Source organism: Neodothiora populina (genome assembly GCF_041146345.1).
Source record: "Neodothiora populina strain CPC 39397 chromosome Unknown canker_contig_15, whole genome shotgun sequence".
NCBI classification, from domain to species: Eukaryota; Fungi; Ascomycota; class Dothideomycetes; order Dothideales; family Dothioraceae; genus Neodothiora; species Neodothiora populina.
Window position 1 is genome coordinate 2,628,199 of NW_027191413.1, and position 18,063 is coordinate 2,646,261.

Consider the following 18,063-nt stretch of genomic DNA (forward strand, 5'->3'; position numbering starts at 1 on the left):
TCTAATTCAAACGTAGTAAGTACTGCGTTCAGCCTGGAACGCTATAGCACCCAGGTGGGTATCGGCTTCTTTAAGTGTAGTCATGACGCTCGTAAGTCTGCGTAGATCGTTCACCTACAAATCCACGATGCCCCTTGAGTAGTTCCCTCCATCGTTCGTTCGTTTGCCCTGTAGCGAGCACATGAACTACAATATGTCTTTCAGGAATCAATTTATGAGGGAAAGCCCTCTGGAGGTGTTGGCTGAGCATGACGATGACCTTATGCAAGTCCGATCTGAAGATATCGGACCTATGGATGCTAGATCTTCTGTTTCGACCGATGTATCAACGACATCCAAATCACACAACCGCTCCAACTCAATAAGCACACGCAACTTCAGTGCGCCATCCTGGTCCGACCGGTATCATCGCAAGTCTACATCAATGGAGGCACCAAGGCGGTTGATTGGAGGAACCACAGCGGCGATTGACTTTGCAAGAAGATCAAGCACAAGTTCAGATGAAATCGATTCATTGGCTCCCGAAGACTCTCACAGACACTCATCAAGCACCAGAAGAGCATCTACTGCCTCGGTATTGTTTTGTACAGGCCGTACGGGTCAGCATAAGAACCAGCGGAGCCGTGGCGATTCCGTAGCGTCTATGGCATCTATCCCCGAAGTCGAGAAAACACAGCCTCGCCAATCAATCTCCGTTCAAAACGTAGTCATACCAGCATCGCTTATCAGACACATGGAGACCTCATGGGCACAAGAGAAACCCACGAAGAGGAAGGATTCGTCTGCGCCTCGAAATGATTCGGAGGGCAATTTTGATGTTGCAGCCATAGCTCGTGAACAACAACGTGAAGTCGAGAGCGCAGTTGCTGGCGCCGTCATCGCCAGTGACAAGGACCTTGAAGCATCGGAGCTCGAGAGATACGACACCAATGACTCCTCGATAGATCCTGCAATGGTTTCCCAGAAAAGCTCGTTCGAGAAGGAGCCGAGACGGCCGGAGCCTGTGTACAACAAGCGTAACGGAGGTCTTTTCGGCGATTTCTCGTTCACTCCAGGACAAAAACAGCAAGAGGAAGACGAAAAGTCAACGATAGGAAGCATTCCTGAAGCCCATACCCGCAAGGCATCCAGACTTCCGAGCCTTTGGCGAGCGCCTACTGCAGGGACTATGAACAGTTCAAGAAGGGGGACCATCTTCGAACGAACCGTTTCCGCATTAGAAGATGTGGCCGAAACAGTCCGCAGAAGTACGATGTGGGATATATACGAGAACGCCAAAGTACGGCAAGTAAAGCTGCAACGCAAGCGTTGGGTTCAGCTGTTGTTTCAGTACTCTGTGTACACATTCATCGTGGCGTTTATATATCTGGTGCTTGTTGGACTGCCTCTCTGGAAGGGCGCAGTCTACTGGTTCTGGTACGCCTTCTCGCACAAATTCGCAGTACCTGGATCATGGGCCGTGGTGATCGGAGTTGCCTTTGTGTAAGTCTTCCCTCGCGTTATACCGAGTGTTTGACAAATCTAACTTGACAATAGTTATGCATACACGCCACTACTCATCTTATTCGAAAAGGACCCGCCAATGCCCGAAGATCTGGATAAAATTGACGCCACGAAAACCCCTGGAGTGCAAGACTGCGCCTTGATGATTCCTTGTTATAAGGCTGCAACATTAATCGGCCCAACCCTCGAGGCAGCTACTAAGATTTTCCCACCCTCGCATATCTTCGTAATCGCCAATGGTATGTACCAAGCTGTGTGTTGGTGGTTTTTGTTGTCTCTAACACCCAACTAGGTAACAGTCCGACGCCCCTCGACAACACGGAGGAAATCTGCGATAAATATGGTGTCAACCACATCTGGAGTCCTGTAGGATCCAAGATTGTGGCGCAGTTCGTGGGCTGCCATGCCATGAAGGGATTCAAGAATGTTCTTCTGATCGACGACGACTGCGCGCTGCCGCCTAATTTTCCCATCGTGACAGACCGGATGACGGACCGGATCAAGTGCATAGGTTACACGATCAAATCCGTCGGTCCTAATTCGACCCCAGGCACACTGTGCCAACAATCGCAAGATTTGGAGTACAAGCTAGCAGGATTACAACGAGCCCTTGCAGGCAAGATCGGCTCAGCGACGTTCCCTCACGGTGCCATTTCCTTGTGGGATCGCGATTTCCTCGTTCGCACCTTCAACGAGCACCCTGGTTTCAGTGTGTCCGAGGACTGGTTCTTCGGTCACGTTGCAAGAGAGCAGGGATCTCGCATCACCATGTGCACATCCGTTTTCATCGAAACCGAGACCCCAGACGCTGTCTTCTTCAGCTCTGGCGGAGAAAGAGGTGGTTTCGGTGAAATGACAGTCTTCAAGCAACGATTCCTACGCTGGAACTTTTTCTTTGTCAATGGCATGTACTACAACCTTATGTATATCCTGACATCTTGGAAACTGGGCTGGTGGGAATTGGGTGCCAAACTCTTCGTCTTCCAGGAGACGTACGAGTCACTACTCTGTAAGGTTGCTTCTTTGCAATTGTGCTGCCAACGCTGACGAAAGCAGATATTTTCACTCCATTTGTTTTGCCCATTTCACTTGTCGTGCGATACCAGTTCACCCTTGAGCTTCTGGCTGGTACATTCGGCTTGTACTTTATCAACATTGTCATATTCAATGAGATCCACTTACGACTAAAGGGCGAACGCGTCGGTTGGAAATGCGTATATCTCTACTACATGCCATACAAGTTCATCATGAGTTTGGTGAATGTAGCCAGTTGCTACTGGGCCATATACAAGTACGCGACATACTTCGCCAAACGCCACGCTAAAATCATCGAAGACGACAAAGCGGTCAATGTCGTTCTTCAGCTCGAGGAGAACGGTACTGATAAGCAACGTCTGGGCCGTCGCATGACCGTCACAGCCATTGGAACACAAACCGAGTTGGCCACCAGCTCAGAGCCTGGAGCTCGCAGAGTCACAGTCACCACCCTCGGATCACGCCTTGCCGAAGCAGAGCCTCTGAAAGAGGACACCTTCGTACTCGAAAGAGAAATGTCCATGTCTCGCATGCCTACGTTGACGCTTGTCACGTCGCGCATGTCTGACCAGCGAAAGATGTCCGTCACTTACGGAGGTCGCAAGGCCAGCGCGATAGCGTTGAACACTGCGCTAGCATCTCGCGAGATCGAGGTTGTCGACTTCGCAATGCAAGGGGCTGCCGATGACTCGGCATCGATCATCAAGAAGGGGGTGGAAGAGGTCGAGGAGCTGTCTGAAGATGAAGACAGCAGCGACGACGACGAGAATGAGCATGAGGACGACGATGCTCCTGTTGTTGAAGATCCGAGGAAAACAGATGATTCAAGAAGCATTGTTTGAAAAGCCTTGGACTGGATCTTTGCCTCACGTTTTATCAAGCCATCATCGACTGCGTCGCGCCTGGTAGCGAGACGTTCTCTACGGCCTATTTAATCACTTTTATGTCGATATACAGTATATACTATAGTAATCACTACAACGTTGCTAGGCGTCTATTGATGCATTTCAATGTTTCCCTGACTTTATTGATTATGACTGCGTCGACACCTAAGCCTTGTGCTCGAATGTTTGCCATGGTCTCCGTGGTCATGAATGACACTGCGTACATGTGGTGCGAAGGACTTGTGAACGATTGGACTTGTGAACGATTGTGTAAGGTACCTTAGCATCAACAATAGAATAAGATGACGGACGCCGCCGACGCCCGGAGCCCGCGGTCGCCGAATGCATCTACTGAATCTACCATAGCTCTCTTATCAATTGACCATCCTTATCACTATAAGCTGTAAATGCTACGAAGACAGACACGAACATCTTGTCTACATTATTCTACATTCGTATCTAATCACCCACCAGTCCATACCATTCCCTCATAACCCAACATCAAGACATATAATCCCCCAAGTAAAGAAGCGAGGTTACAACCAAAAGGATGCCCTCAGCAACAGCCCCCTCAGGAACAATGGCCTCGATACCAGTAATCGACATTTCAGCTTCGAATCCAAACGCTGCGACTGATATGCTCTGCGCGGCCATCGATTTTGGGTTCGTGTATGTTGAGAACAATGAGGCTGCTGGAGTTCCCGCTCAGGATGTGGCGGGGATGTTTGAGTTGGTGTGTATTTTCTTCTTTCATTGTTTAGAGGTGAATAGGTGCTTGTAGGATGCTTGTTGTTGGACTATATATCTCAGCTGCCTGGGTTGATATGTCGACATTTTGATGTGTGATGCCCTTGCTTTTGATTACTTGTGCTCAGAGTCTCCAATAAGCCTTCCCTTGTCACTTTCAAGTATCTCATTCCAACATCTCAGCCGCGAAAAGAAAAAGAAAGAACAAATCACCACCATTTCCTCAGCATCCCCTTAGCTCTAGACCTCTTGCCATTTCCCTCTGATCTCTTATGCGCAACGTCAAGATCCACCAGCCCAAAAGACTAACGCCAGGGACCAAAAACGCAGAGCAAACAATTCTTCCAAAGCCCGACAGAGATGAAAGAAACATGCTCGATAAACTCGAATAAAGCGGGCAAGAACAAAGGTTGGCTGTCGATGCACACCGAGACGCTTGATCCGAGTCGTCAGAAAGTGAGTCTTGTTTTGGCTCCTGCCCCCGGTTTCTCCTTTCTTTCCTTCTCCAGCCAACGACGACAAGTTGAAGGCAGAGGTGTGACGAGACGAGATGAGCCGAGCTGGGGATTTGTCGGAAGTTTCATCTATGCAAGTGTGAATTCGAGGAAAAGTAAGCTGACGAGTATACGCGTTCCAGAGAGGTGATTTCAAAGAGTACGTCTGCCTTTCCCTTGCACTTATCATTCTTTCGCCAAAGAGAAGTAAACCGCAGAGTAGAAGTAAGAGGAGACCTCAAAAGTACAGAACCACTAACCCACCACAGAGCATTCAACCTCGGCGAGCCCGTCTCCTCCACCTTCCCCCAGCCCCTAGCACCACCCCTAGACTCCAACATCCCCACCCTCCTAACCTTCACAACCCAATGCCACAACCTCTGCAAGCGCATCCTGCAACTCTTCGCCCAGGGCCTGTCCCTGGGCGACAAGAACTGGTTCAGCGACCGGCACGACCAGAGCAAAGGTCCGTCGGGGAGTATTCTGCGCCTGCTCTACTACCCCGACGTCGGGACGATGGAAGGAGGACAGGAAAGCGAGAGAAGCTCAGACGACATCCGAGCCGGCGCGCACAGCGATTACGGGAGCGTCACGCTGCTGTTCCAATTACCCGGTCAGCCGGGTCTTCAGATCCTGACGCCAGAGGGCGAGTGGGTTGGTGTGCCTGTTGATCCGTCGTCCTTGTCTGAGGCGGAAAAGGAGACGAGCAGGAAACCACTGCCCATCCTGGTCAATATCGGCGATTTACTCGCTTACTGGACCAATGGCCTTCTGAGATCTACCGTCCACAGAGTCGTTTTCCCTCATCCCCAGCAGCAGCAGCAGCAGCAGCAGCAGCAGTCCGAAAGTGACAAGATGGAGAAAACGGGAGACAGGTACAGCATAGCGTACTTCTGCCACCCGCTCGACGACGCCCGCTTGATACCAGTGCCGAGCAAGATGGTAGACGAGTACAAAGGCGGCGTCAAGGGCATGACGAAGAACGAAGGCACGTTGACCGCTAGAGATCATTTGAACGAGAGGCTGGCTGCTACTTATGGGATGAAGAAATAGATCGGAAAGAAGAGGCTGCCACTTGTGGGATGAAGAGATAAGGCGGAACAAAACTACCCCCATCGCTCGACGACGCCCGCTCAATACCGGTGCCGAGCAGATTCATAGACCAGTACAAAGGCGCGCTAGGGGCCACTTGAACGAGCAATTAGCTGTCACTTATGGAATAATGAAGAAGTAGTGAAAAGAACAGAAGACTGCCATACTCGCTCGCGAAGGAAAGCGCATATCAAGAATCACAACAGGATGAAGAATCTAGGTCATGAAATTTGATGGAATGCTATGATTATCGCAGGTCCCTTCAAAATGGTATGCATATATTCTTGGGTAATATAAAGGAGAAAAAGAGCCTTTTTGAATCCTGATGCTGTCGTTTGCCTCATAGTATCTGTTTCTTCATGGACATATATTCAATCTACTTCAAGTACCCATCATCCCTTCTTGCCACCGTCGCCATCATTGAATGACTTTTGTCGTGATCGTGAGTTCCAGTTCAGCGTGCGCGAGATGCTGTCGATCCAATCCTCGCTGCGTCTGTTCAGCGGCAAGATGCTGGGAAAGGGATATCTAGATGCTGATATGGTGACGTAGTCTCCAGGGCACAATTCTGTTCTGCAGAAACGCAAAAGGTTAGCTGAAAAGAATCTATCGTGGGGTTGTCTAGAGGGTAACTTGCCTTTCCCTACCGTCAAAACTTGCCCACGAACTAGTTCGTGCATCGTACGGTACTCCGATGCGCAAGACTATCGTATCAGGAAGGATGATGGGTCTGAAACTCAAGGTGTGGGCGCAGATGGCTGTGAGCAAAATGACTGGGTTATCCGGATGACAGAGACTTCCGCCAGCAGCGAGATTGTAAGCCGTGGACCCCGTAGGCGTAGCGACACAGATTCCATCAGCCTGTACAGTAGTGAAAAACTCCTCGTCGCCAAAGACTTCGATGCTGCTCATGGTGGGGTTCGGGCCACGGTCGAGGACAACCTCGTTGAGTATGTTGTAAGTCCTCTCGGGACGATGGGTCCGGTTGTCATCAGCTTCCTCTCCGATGAGCTCCTCGACAAGATCACGCTTTTTGTGATCGGCGTCTGAGTGCCCAGTCCTTCGACTCGAACGCATGATGGTGCCCTCGAATCGCAGGCGCAAGGAAACAGTAATACCTTCGTTGAATGCGCGGGTCAAAGTCGGTGCATATTCGTTATAGTCGAACTTGGTCAAGAAGCCAAGGGAGCCTAGCGCAAACGATAATACCGGAGGAACAACCCCTTGGAACAGCGAAGACGCATACAGCACTGTGCCATCGCCACCCAGCTTTAACATTTGCCTATCAGCATTTTGTTTCTGCGGATCCATTCTGGAGCAAGCAGTGCGACTTACAGCGACAACAATGTCAAAAGTATGCGGGCGTTTTCGACACAGGTCGTCATTCCAGAACCTCAGCCGTGACTTCTTGGAAGAGTCATCTTTGTAAATGGCAGGTGCGTCGAACGCCTCGTTATGCTTCATCGTATCCTCTACCCAACTATCATACCCATATTGATCAGCAGATGGACTCGGCCGAGGAAGAGTAGTTCCACGTACACAGTATACTGGCCACCATGTTGTTCCAGCAGCCACTCGGTGATCTCCCGAGTGATCGCTACGAGGTGAACATCGTGTACTTTCGTAAGCAAGAACACATTCTTGACTTTGAGTCTTAATCTGACGTGACCGAGTCGTTTTGACAACTCCCTGATGCCATATGCCATATCTGACAGTTGTTTCTTGGTAAGCAGTCTCGACTGAGTTTGAGCCTCACGGTTCGAGGATGTATCTGAAGCCTTGTCCGTCGGTCTTTCTTGCATCAGCCCTTGGTGATTAGGAGTGGCGGTACCCGAGCCTTGCTTTTCTTCGAGCAGCGCATGGACGAAACACGAAGTCGGAGTGCGCTTGTGGACCGGCCTCGTGGCTTGACTGCTGACGAAAGACGACTTGCGTCTTGAAGGGTTGGTGTTGTCAAAACAGACCTGATGATGAAATCAGCTCACTCTGTCATTATTTGTCCCAAGTCGAATCGCGTTGTCAGGCACGGCAGGCACGCTACAGTACCTCTAGGGCCCGTTGGACTTCCGAATCACTTCCATCGCTCTACAACATGCTGTTAGTATATGCTTGTCACATTGGATGAGTGTGTGCGATACATCTCTACGGTCTTGGCTGTCCATGCGAGTCAATCCTGCAAGTACATCTTCTGGGTCTTCCAACCGGGAAGTTGACATGGCGAAGTCGCTTCAGAGTGCACCGATTCGTTTCTGTTATCGCAAAAGAAGGAACTGTCGACGCTGATCGCGACTGAAGAAACTAAAAGGCCCGCTTACACTAGATCGGATCGCGCAAGAACAACAAGTATAAGGAAGACCGGGTAATTGTCTGATATGGGATAGGGTGATCTTTTGTGACGAGTAGCTGGGGTGGCCAGTTATTTCGTCACTCGCGCATTCCACTTCCGCGGGGCATGAAGAATGCCCCTTATCGATAAAGCTGTGGATGTGGAGTAACCTTGTACATCAAGCATCATAGCGCCAATGACGGTGTGTTATTCCCTACCTTATGGAATGTCTATCTGGTACATTGAGCCTCGTGGGCTGACAGATTTTCACAATAGGCTGGCAGGGTCAAAGGTAAAGTATAAGGTACAAGAATTCCAGACGCCGTGTGCCCAAGGTCGGGCAGACGTGCCCTCGATAGGACCCGGGCGATGGGCCCCAAAATCAGATCGGGGAGAAAGAGAAGCCCTCTGCTCTCCCCCCCCCCATATTACTATCGATCTCCCGCCCGCCTCTATCCGTCCTCATGTAAATAAGCCCGTTGAAACATAATTAACCGCCGCCGTATTCCCACAAAGCCTTTTAAACGAAAGCACTAAGTCGGGCATCCTTATGTTCCGTTATGCTCCGCTTTCATCCTGCTCTTCGCGAACAGCTTCTCGAGCCATTTCATCTACGGGCCGTGCTCTACGGCTGGCTCCGTGATCGAAGATGAAGGGACCCGAATCATTCATTGGTGTTGTGGGACCGCCCTCCCCTAACACACCTGCAGCCAAGGCAAATTGTGCGTGCGAGGTCGGGGTTGCTGAACGTGCCATGATGGACTCCGGCAAGGTGGAGTTGACCGGAGCACGGGTAGATGCGAGGATGGGAAGAGGAGCTGAAGTCGACGTCGCGGACGGTCGTCCTGCATCTCCCTCTAGGTCAGAGCCAGACCCGGAGACGTCGGAGGCGTCAGTCGTCAGCTGAGACGACGTGGAAGAGTCCCTGACCAAGTCCTGATTCATCAACTCGGTCAAATCCTCATCGTCCGCATTGACTCGTTCTGTAGCAGCAGTGTTGCCTTGGGCTGAATTTGCTGTCGAAGCTCTCGAGTGTTCCGAGACATCGCCATTGTTGTTGTCAATACGTTCCGCATCTAGGCTCTGCGGCTTTGCCTCTTCGAGTTCTTCCTCTTCTTCTTCCTCTTCCTCCTCCTCCTCCTCTTCCGGCTGGTCCACGTCTGCTTCGAGATCTGCGTAGGCGCGACAATTGGGACATTGGAAGCTTGGCCAGTTCGGATAGATCAGCGTTCTTATACACTTGTAATGCCAGACGTGCGAGCAAGGCGCAACGAAGAGAGCTTGACAGGGCGCGACCGGGCATAAGCAGATGGAACACTCTGAGCTGTGGGTAGATTGCGCGTCGCTGTCCTTAGAAGCTCCGCCCTGTGTTCGTTTCAGGAGACGTTTGTGTGTAGATGTGCTGTGACATGTTAGCCGCTAGATTCAATCAGCGGAAAAGTAAGGAGACGACTCACTTGAACTGGTTCAGACTCTTCTGCCAGCCTCTGTTGCACTCGACTCGTATCTTGACGCATCGGAAGATCTGCTCCTCGCCTCCCTTGAAGTCTATTCCCAGTTGGACGATATCGCCGTCGTTGACGGGGTAGGCGCGTGACTCGACTCCCGGACTACTGAGGCGCACGTGATTGAGAAAGGTTCCGGAGCTGCTCTTGACGTCTTTGACGAACCATTGGCCAGACTCGCACCACAACTCACAGTGCCTCCGACTGACCACCTTGCTCTTGAAGCCCACAGGAGCCGTCGACAAGGGATTTGTAAGCGCATCCGCTGCGCCACTGTCACGCTCGGAGTATCTCCCCACGCGGACCCGAGTGGCTGAGGTAGGAAGGCTTCGAGTGATGATGGGGAAAGTCAAGGACGGCCTGTTGGACCGTGGCTCGTGGTGCGGAATCAGACGGAGGGTCGGCATATCTTTCCTCGATATCGGTGCAGCGGTAGCCGCAGCCGAGTCGGAAGCATCAGCAAATTCGAGGCCGGTGGGAGGTGCGACGGAAGTGGTCTCTTCGACGCTGGTGGCAGCAGGACGTCTGGTCATGGCAACTGGGTCAGAGGAGATCGAGTCGGTCGGAGTGGGTTGTGGCTGCGGTGCGACTCTCGATAGTCCGCTCTGGCCGCCGACGGTGGGAAGCCAACCACTGGTGGGTGAGTCGCCGCGCGTGGTGTTGTTTCTCTGAGGACTGGGCGCAACGTGGGGTTGATCCTGCAAGTTTTGCTGAGTGCGCGGGTGATGGCGACTGACGGCAGGAGTACTGTTAGATCTGGACAGCGGCTGTCTGTTCGGAGGAGAACCCGGAGGAGGGGAGGTGGATTGTTGGGACCCGTGATGATGCTGATGGAGGTGATTGTGGGTGTAATTGCGCAAGTAACTCAGACCTCTCAGCCGAGACGGTCTTGTGGGGGATGTGGGAGTGGCGTTATGTGTTGTGGTTGACAGCGATGTTGTCGACGAAGTGAGAGTGTGAGGGGAGAAGCTGCCAAACATGATGCAGATGTGTAATAGAGAGAGCCGCCGGGGCTGTTCCTGTTCCTGGTAGGCGTCGTATGGAAAGCAGAAGGATCAAGTCACTGTCGCCTGGATGCAGATAACATCAAGGGTGAGGACTAATACAGATGGAGGGGTGCTCCTTCCTGTCCCTTTTATTATGGTAGTCGTTATTTTGGTTCAAGTCGTCGTCGTGTTCGTGGAATTGTCGTGATAATTGTCGTCTCGTTTGGCTGGTCGGTTGGTTGTTGTTGGTGGCGGCTACGGCTGCTCACACAAGGACTTATGTCACAGACACAACACCCCCCGGTCTATGATCAACACCTGGTTTCGTGGTTAAAGGGTACTGTACAGGGAGAAAAGAAGGGTCGAGACAGCGGCACACATGCACACATGCGTCGTGGGGAGGGGGGATCATGCGCCAAGGACCAAGGGTTATTATCAGAAGCGCAGTGCAGTAAGCGCGAGAGATGCAGAGTTGCAAGGCCTCGCCAATCGGCCACGAACCGTTTGATGAAGTGTCGGGGATACGGTGCAGATGGCTTGGGTGAAGGGAGTAGAGTCAGGACCTTGATATGGACAAAAGTACAAGAGGTTGCGACAATGGCAATACTTGCAATACTGTAGAAGGGCAGCAGGTTGAGAGAGGGAGAAAGAAAATGCGACTATCAGCAGACATTAATCATGAACGTAATTACAGTAGATGCAGCACTGACGTCGATGTCTGTTCTGGTCTTTGCGCAATGCGTAATGCCGGTTCTCTCGGTTGAGGGACGGGGTTGCAGGCGCGTCCAGTCTTGCGCCCAAGGCACACTGCACATTTTGTGTGTGCGTTGCGATCTACTCTATTTGTACTTGTACCTGTCTTATGGAGAAGTTACCTTAGTGTAAAAGCAGATGGCCTTGCGATTGAATTGATGTGTGCGTATGACGGGCGACTTTTCCAGGAAGTCGTTGCCTATGCGATTATCATGGATTCAGTACTCAGGGTCTGACAAAGTATAGCCGTCCTAGAGGGCACACGAAAGAGGGCGATTTGTCCAATATTTGATACTTGATCGTTGCAATCGGTAGTAGCGCCGAGGACTGCGGGCATCAATTTCCACCTAATATGCATCTATCAGCCCTCGCTGTCTTTAGGGTGCGCTTGGAAATGTGGCATTGCGAATCCCCAAGGTGACGCTGCCTCGAGAGGCTCGTGGCACTTGGGGTGCTGTAGCATGCTGTACTGTAGCGTCCACCGGATCACAAGGACTTGTACCTAGACCTTAGCTCGGCAAAGAAAGACCGTCACAAGTGCCTGGCCATTGCACCCTCATTAATGGTTCCAAGAGGAGGGAAGAAGATGACTACCTATCCTGCCTTTACCTTTGATTTCCCACGTGGACGGAAGACGGAGAACGGAGGACGGCAGGATCGGTGCGAGTTGATTGATCGATAGGGCTGAGATAGCTGATAAAGAGGTGTACACGGAAGGGTCCGAAGGGTCTGAGGGTTCGGCGGGTCGGAGGAAAGAGCGTCTTGTTCTTGTTCTTGTGACGATGACTTTCTTGACACAACTATTATCGATTATCTATCATCTATCCTCTGCCTTGCACACTATTGCATCTGCATGATAATACGACCATAACATATATTCTATTCTTGAATCATATTCCGGCATGCTTCGCCCCTCGCAGCTGGGCCGACTCGCACAGCGCTCCCCGGGACTGTCTCGATCTGTTCCTTCCCGAATCAGACAATATGCCACAACGGGGACGAAACCCTCAGAAAAGGTGCGGAATCATCAAGTGCAGGGCACTCAGGATGCTGCAGAGCTCGACAACGTGACGACGCTGTCCAACGGCGTCAGAGTCGCCAGCGAATCTTTAGCAGGTCCCTTCTCCGGCGTGGGAGTCTATGTCGACGCGGGATCCCGATACGAAAACGATGCTCTACGCGGCGTCTCTCACATCATCGACCGTCTGGCCTTCAAGTCGACGTCGAAGAGAAGCGCAGACAACATCCTCGAGACGATAGAGTCATTAGGCGGAAACATCCAGTGCGCCTCGTCGCGCGAGTCTCTGATGTACCAGGCTGCCACCTTCAACAGCGCCGTCCCCACCACCATCGGTCTGTTGGCCGAGACCATCCGCGACGCCAGAATCACCGATGAAGAGGTCGACCGGCAACTCGAGACGGCAGAGTACGAGATTGGAGAGATCTGGAGCAAGCCCGAGCTCATCCTGCCCGAGCTGGTCCACATGGCTGCATACAAGGACAACACCCTCGGAAACCCGCTATTGTGTCCCGCCGAGAGACTGCCGCATATCGACCGACGCACCATCGAGGCCTACCGCAGCGCCTTCTTCAAGCCGGACAGACTCGTCGTCGCTTTCGCCGGAGTCGAGCACGCCGAGGCAGTCAGGCTCGCCGAGCAGCACTTTGGAGACATGAAGTCCTCTCTATCATCCTCCACATCAGCATCGACTTCTACCGCCGAGCACACTACCATCTCCTCGCAAGCGTCACAAAACCTCCCACCCCAGGACAAGTCCCGCCTGATGTCCAAGATCCCTTTCCTCAAGAACCTCTCCACGTCCGCCTCCCAATCAGCGACCGTGTCGCCACTGGACCCCTCCCACATAATCCCCCACCCCCTCGAGGCGCCGATAAACTACACCCGACCCTCAAAATACACGGGCGGATTCCTGACCCTGCCCGCGCTCCCCATCCCTCCTAGCCCCGCTCTCCCCCGCCTCTCGCACATCCACCTAGCATTCGAGTCCTTCCCGATAAACTCCGACTCCATCTACGCGCTAGCAACTCTCCAAACCCTCCTCGGCGGCGGCGGCTCCTTCTCCGCCGGCGGGCCCGGCAAAGGCATGTACTCGCGCCTCTACACCGGCGTGCTGAACCAACACGGCTGGGTCGAGAACTGCGTCGCCTTCAACCACGCCTACACGGACAGCGGCATCTTCGGCATCCAAGCGAGCTGCAGCACGCAATTCACCATGCAGATGCTGCAAGTCATGTGTCTGCAGCTCATGAACCTCGGCAAAGAAACGGGCATCGGCCGCCTCACAGAAGGCGAGGTCAAACGCGCCAAGAACCAGCTCAAGTCGTCGCTGCTCATGAACCTCGAGTCGCGCATGGTCGAGCTCGAGGACCTCGGCAGACAGGTCCAGGTGCACGGCCGCAAGGTCGGCGTCGCCGAGATGATCGCCCGCATTGACCGCGTCGATATCCCTGAGCTCAGAGAGGTCGCGAGACAGGTTTTCGGAGGGCTTGTCAGGAATCCCGGGGGTGGTAGTGGTGCGCCTACCGTTGTGGTGCAGCAGGGTGAGGAGGAGGGCGTCAAGCTCAGGGAGATCAGCTGGGATGAAGTCCAGCAGACTATCTCTAGGTATGGACTCGGAAGGCAGTAGAGAAAGAAAACGAAAGGGAAGCTCAAAAGGCGCCGAAATAATCACGTTCAACCCTGTCTGTCACAAGGGCAGAACAGGCAGATATGACAAAAAAGGCATGACGGAAAGAAAGAGAAAAGGCCCCCGAGCCGGTTCGAGCGGTATCGTCCGCTCCATTGTATTTTACACTCAACTCTAAGAAGACGAAAAGGGGCTGCTGTCGAGGCCAGTTTAGATCACGACATCTAGCAGCAAGGTCACGCACTCCAATAGTCAAACAATCACACACCAGGTTTATACAATATAACACGTATAGAAAGAGAAAGATCCTTACGCATACTTTCAATAATCGAACATACAGCCTTCAAATAAGTGTTTACGAATACAAGAAAGGTATCTTTTTTGGTTCTTCTCATGTCAGAAAAACCCAAACGAAAGCAATTTTCCCCTGCATCACAGGCAAAGCTCCATCGAGGTGTCATGTACAAAGAGATTGAGGTTGAGAGTGAGACAGAGAGATAGAGAAAAGAGTGCAGCGCAGGCATGGAGAGAAGAGGATGATCAAGCAAAAGAAAATTGCCTCGTAGTCAATCGCATAGCTGGGATGAGAAAGGTCTGCCAAAGCAGGACTACACGGGGGTACCGGTGCCGTTGCTGTTGCCATTACCGTTGATCAGGGGAGTACTCGGTGTGCTGGTGCCCGAGCCTCTCTTGCTCTTGAGGTTGAGGGTTAGCGGGAAGGGTTCGTCTTCTGCGTCTTCCTCTTCACTGTGATAATCTGTCAGCGACTGAATACGATCGTATTCTCTAGTGGGTTCCACATACGGCAGCTTCCAGGCAATGTAGTCCTCTGTGCTCAGTCCTTCTCTGCCCTCCTGGAGCGAAGCGAAATCACCAGGCGTCATCATTCCAGATCGGTCTCGTGGCGATCCGGGTACGGAGAGCGGTCGGGAAATCTTCATCTCGGTGCCGTCGAAGAAACCAGGCTCATCTTCGCCATCGAAAGAATCGGGATATGCTAAAAGATCATTGTCAGCCTCCAGCACATGTCGCGAGCAAAATTAGAAACTTACCTCGTCTGAGAGCCAGTTGGCGGGCCTTGACGTACTCCATACCCATGCGCTTCCAATCCAGGAGATCACTCAGACGCTCCGTGCGGTTACGCTGGTTGATACGCTGGCGTCTGCTCTTGACTGTGAACTGGAACATGTACTCGGACAATTGGTTGACACTGTCGTCAACGCCCTTCATCCGTCGGTCGACAATGTAGATACCGTAATCCTGAGCGTTCTCTATCAACTCTTCCATGTAGCAGCCGAATCCAGACAAGTTAGTGGTGATGGAAGGGACGCCCATGACTGTACATTCAGCGGGAGTGTAACCCCAGGGCTCGTAGTAGGATGCAAAGACACCCAAATGCGTGCCACGGACAAAATCATCGTAGTCCATAGGGAGAACAGGATTTGCGGAATTGAGGAACTCGGGGTGGAAGACGACCTTGACACGGTCGGAAGGGTGGTTGAACAGCTGGCATCTGCGGATCTGGTTGAGAATGGGGTCCTCGGCGTCGTTGACCATGTTGTGGGTGACAATGGGTGGGAAGTTGTGGCGCTTCATGGCGAAAAGTCGGCGACGGAGCAGAACCTTGTCTTCGGACGTCAACAGACCCGTCTCATCTGGCGGATCCTGGCCCTCGGTCCATTTGAGAGAGCGCTCGAAAAGCTTCTGCCCAATTCTCTTTTCGATTGAGTTCACCGTGTCATGCAGAGACTTGACAACCGCTTGGCCCTTCAAGGCTTCGACTGCCAGAGAGGTAGTCTGAGCAGGCATGATGATGAAGGCGACGACTGTCATGTCTGATCCGGCAGCCTTGAGTCTGTGGTTCAGACGCGCCAGCGACTCAATGAACATGTCGACACCTTTATTGCGGTACTCGTAGCGACCTGCAGTGAAGAAGTAGAGAGTCTTGTCTGGGTCGAAGTCGTTGTGACCATAGAAATGTCCGCGCACGAAGTCGTTGATCCTCTCCTTGTTGGTCTGATGCAGATTTTGGAACTCGTGGGTAGCGGAGAATTTCTTGACGTTCAGACCGTTGGGCAACACGCCGTCTGGCTTGCGCTTGAGAAGATGCTCGCTCTCGTATGCGGTGATATGTGAGACTGTGGTGAAGACATCGGCGGCATGCGCAGCACCGCGCTCTATGCAGTATCTGTGGTAAATGCCACGCTTTCCAGCCTCGGCATCGCAGTCGAACCACTGCAGGTTGTTATAGAAATCGACCGATCCCGCACAAAGATAACGACCGAGAAGAGTGGCGTGGGTGGTGAAGATTGTGGTGACGTCGATTCTTCGCTTCTTGCAAAGAGGGAGGGCCACACCTGCTAGCCACTCGTGGAATTGTGCAACAACAGCTCGCTCTTTCTCGTGGTAGACGTACTAAGCAATGATCAGCGGATGCACGGCGGAGCAATGTAAAGAACATATCGGAGAAATGCTTACCTCACCCAAGAACCAGGCAATCAGGTAGCCGAAGACGATAGCTTCGTTGGTTTCATGGTCATCAGGAGGCGACGGAATGCCAGCAGTTGACCAGAGATCTCCCTTCCACTCGTCCAATTTGAAATAGCCACTGCCGGTATCGAAAAGCAGGACTCGGGGAGCTCCGTCAATGAGCCATCTGCCGTAGAGTGTCTTGATGCCTCTGTCGTTCATCGACTTGATTGTCGCGATGAGAGCAGGATCCTTCGGAGCGATCTCTTCCACCTCAACCGCTGCCTATTCTGTTTGTCAGCATGTGGACTGATGATTTATATTCCTGTGAGCTGTAGCAAAGATCCAACTTACGGAAGCGCGGTTGAGAGGACCCAGTAACGTGTATCTGGATCCATACTCGGCTGTTGTCACCTGAGCTTTGGATTTGAGCACTGAGTAGATACCACCGACTATATCGCCTTACGTTAGCCCAGACACTTCAGCATCAAGTCAGAATTGGAAAGACAAACCTCTGTTGGCGACTTCGGTAGCAACCTCGAAAAGAACGTGGTTGCGCACGTCCCGCTTTGGCGCCGCCATTATGTTGAGAATAACGAGACAAAGAGAGGGAGAAAGTCGACTGTATTGTATGAGTGTGAAAGGTATCTCGGAGCAAATGACAAGGTATGGGCGATGTCTTTTAGCTGCAAGAAAGAAGAAAGACGTCAGTCAAAATTGGACAAAAGACAAGAAGTTGGGAAGGCGCAAGGTCAAAGGTGGAAGGTGGACCGATCGACAGTGATGTGCAGCGTGACATGTGGAGTGCGGAGACCGTCGATTTCCTCGTATCCTCTTTTCTACTTCAAAATCACTCACCAATGCAATTCCACCAGGTCCTTTGAGTACAGCCGCGTCTCGATCTGGAAATAGCAGTACGAACACTTGACGAATGTCCTACCAATGGCCAAAGGAAAGAGAGAGAGCCTGATTTGAATTGAGAAAGATGAAAGAAGATGCTCATACAGCTTGCTGAACAAGCTACCTCACATTAGCTTAGCTTAGGCAGGGCAATAACGGTTAGCATGCCCCGTGTGCGGTGCACAGGTGGCTGGAACTCACCCAACGTCATGGTGCACGGCTCGCCAGTCGTTCGCGCAATTCTTCCTGTACCATGTACTTTCCGCTAAAAGCCCATAAAACCCAGCCGGAGACTCGGAGCGGGCAGCGTGAGCCTCGCTTCGCTGTAATCTCCTTGTGGAGTTGTGGGACCTGTTTTTGGAACATGCCACCCTATGTTCAGTCCGTGGTGAGCCGTCTACTTGCGATAGTGCTTCTGCTCAGTCTCAAGTGTCGAAATATACTATACAGAAACATATCCTCTCATCTCCCTACCTGGGTTGACACCCCAAAAGCTCCCTTTCGCGAATCTCAGACCCAGCAGAGTCATCCTCCAACCTTATGAACCTTGCCAACGTCTTAGCCAAGATGTGGAGACTAGGGCCTGACACATCCATCGGCTAAAGTAGTATCGACCCCAAGCTTTCCCCCCAGGAAAGTTAGGATACATCGATCTGGGGCATGATGAAGCCGGACCTGTTCTCGGCGAAATATTTGTGGCAATAACCACGTGAGCGTAGGC

General features: G+C 52.1%; 6 protein-coding genes across 8 annotated transcripts; 3 read left to right on the plus strand and 3 right to left on the minus strand.

Moving 5' to 3' along the window:
• Positions 1-181: 181 nt before the first annotated feature.
• Positions 182-3,380, plus strand: AAFC00_003238 (uncharacterized protein; the record flags this gene model as incomplete). Of its 2 annotated transcripts, none has more annotated exons than XM_069342684.1 (4): positions 182-1,482; positions 1,537-1,742; positions 1,796-2,512; positions 2,560-3,380. In XM_069342684.1, the coding sequence occupies 4 exons, from the start codon at positions 182-184 to the stop codon at positions 3,378-3,380; spliced, it is 3,045 nt and encodes a 1,014-aa protein (XP_069199190.1). The 2 variants fall into 2 exon arrangements, with proteins under 2 accessions (XP_069199190.1, XP_069199191.1); XM_069342685.1 differs by having other exon boundaries at positions 194-1,482.
• A 592-nt stretch (positions 3,381-3,972) lies between these two features.
• On the plus strand, positions 3,973-5,716 carry AAFC00_003239 (uncharacterized protein; the record flags this gene model as incomplete). 2 transcript variants are annotated; one of them, XM_069342687.1, is made up of 4 exons in its annotated part: positions 3,973-4,155; positions 4,500-4,625; positions 4,807-4,823; positions 4,933-5,716. In XM_069342687.1, 4 exons carry the CDS (start codon positions 3,973-3,975, stop codon positions 5,714-5,716), a joined length of 1,110 nt encoding a protein of 369 aa, XP_069199192.1. The 2 variants fall into 2 exon arrangements, with proteins under 2 accessions (XP_069199192.1, XP_069199193.1); XM_069342686.1 differs by having other exon boundaries at positions 4,003-4,155.
• Positions 5,717-6,147: 431 nt separating this feature from the next.
• Positions 6,148-7,971, minus strand: AAFC00_003240 (uncharacterized protein; the record flags this gene model as incomplete). The annotated part of the gene is made up of 6 exons (XM_069342688.1): positions 6,148-6,328; positions 6,393-7,024; positions 7,091-7,235; positions 7,295-7,719; positions 7,802-7,840; positions 7,894-7,971. The coding sequence occupies 6 exons, from the start codon at positions 7,969-7,971 to the stop codon at positions 6,148-6,150; spliced, it is 1,500 nt and encodes a 499-aa protein (XP_069199194.1).
• A 668-nt stretch (positions 7,972-8,639) lies between these two features.
• AAFC00_003241 (uncharacterized protein) lies at positions 8,640-10,566 on the minus strand (the record flags this gene model as incomplete). The annotated part of the gene is made up of 2 exons (XM_069342689.1): positions 8,640-9,483; positions 9,539-10,566. The coding sequence occupies 2 exons, from the start codon at positions 10,564-10,566 to the stop codon at positions 8,640-8,642; spliced, it is 1,872 nt and encodes a 623-aa protein (XP_069199195.1).
• A 1,661-nt stretch (positions 10,567-12,227) lies between these two features.
• On the plus strand, positions 12,228-13,973 carry AAFC00_003242 (uncharacterized protein; the record flags this gene model as incomplete). Its single annotated transcript, XM_069342690.1, has 1 exon — positions 12,228-13,973. One exon carries the CDS (start codon positions 12,228-12,230, stop codon positions 13,971-13,973), a length of 1,746 nt encoding a protein of 581 aa, XP_069199196.1.
• Positions 13,974-14,581: 608 nt separating this feature from the next.
• On the minus strand, positions 14,582-17,024 carry AAFC00_003243 (uncharacterized protein; the record flags this gene model as incomplete). Its single annotated transcript, XM_069342691.1, has 6 exons — positions 14,582-14,720; positions 14,778-14,970; positions 15,026-16,388; positions 16,452-16,727; positions 16,797-16,894; positions 16,955-17,024. The coding sequence occupies 6 exons, from the start codon at positions 17,022-17,024 to the stop codon at positions 14,582-14,584; spliced, it is 2,139 nt and encodes a 712-aa protein (XP_069199197.1).
• Positions 17,025-18,063: the final 1,039 nt, after the last annotated feature.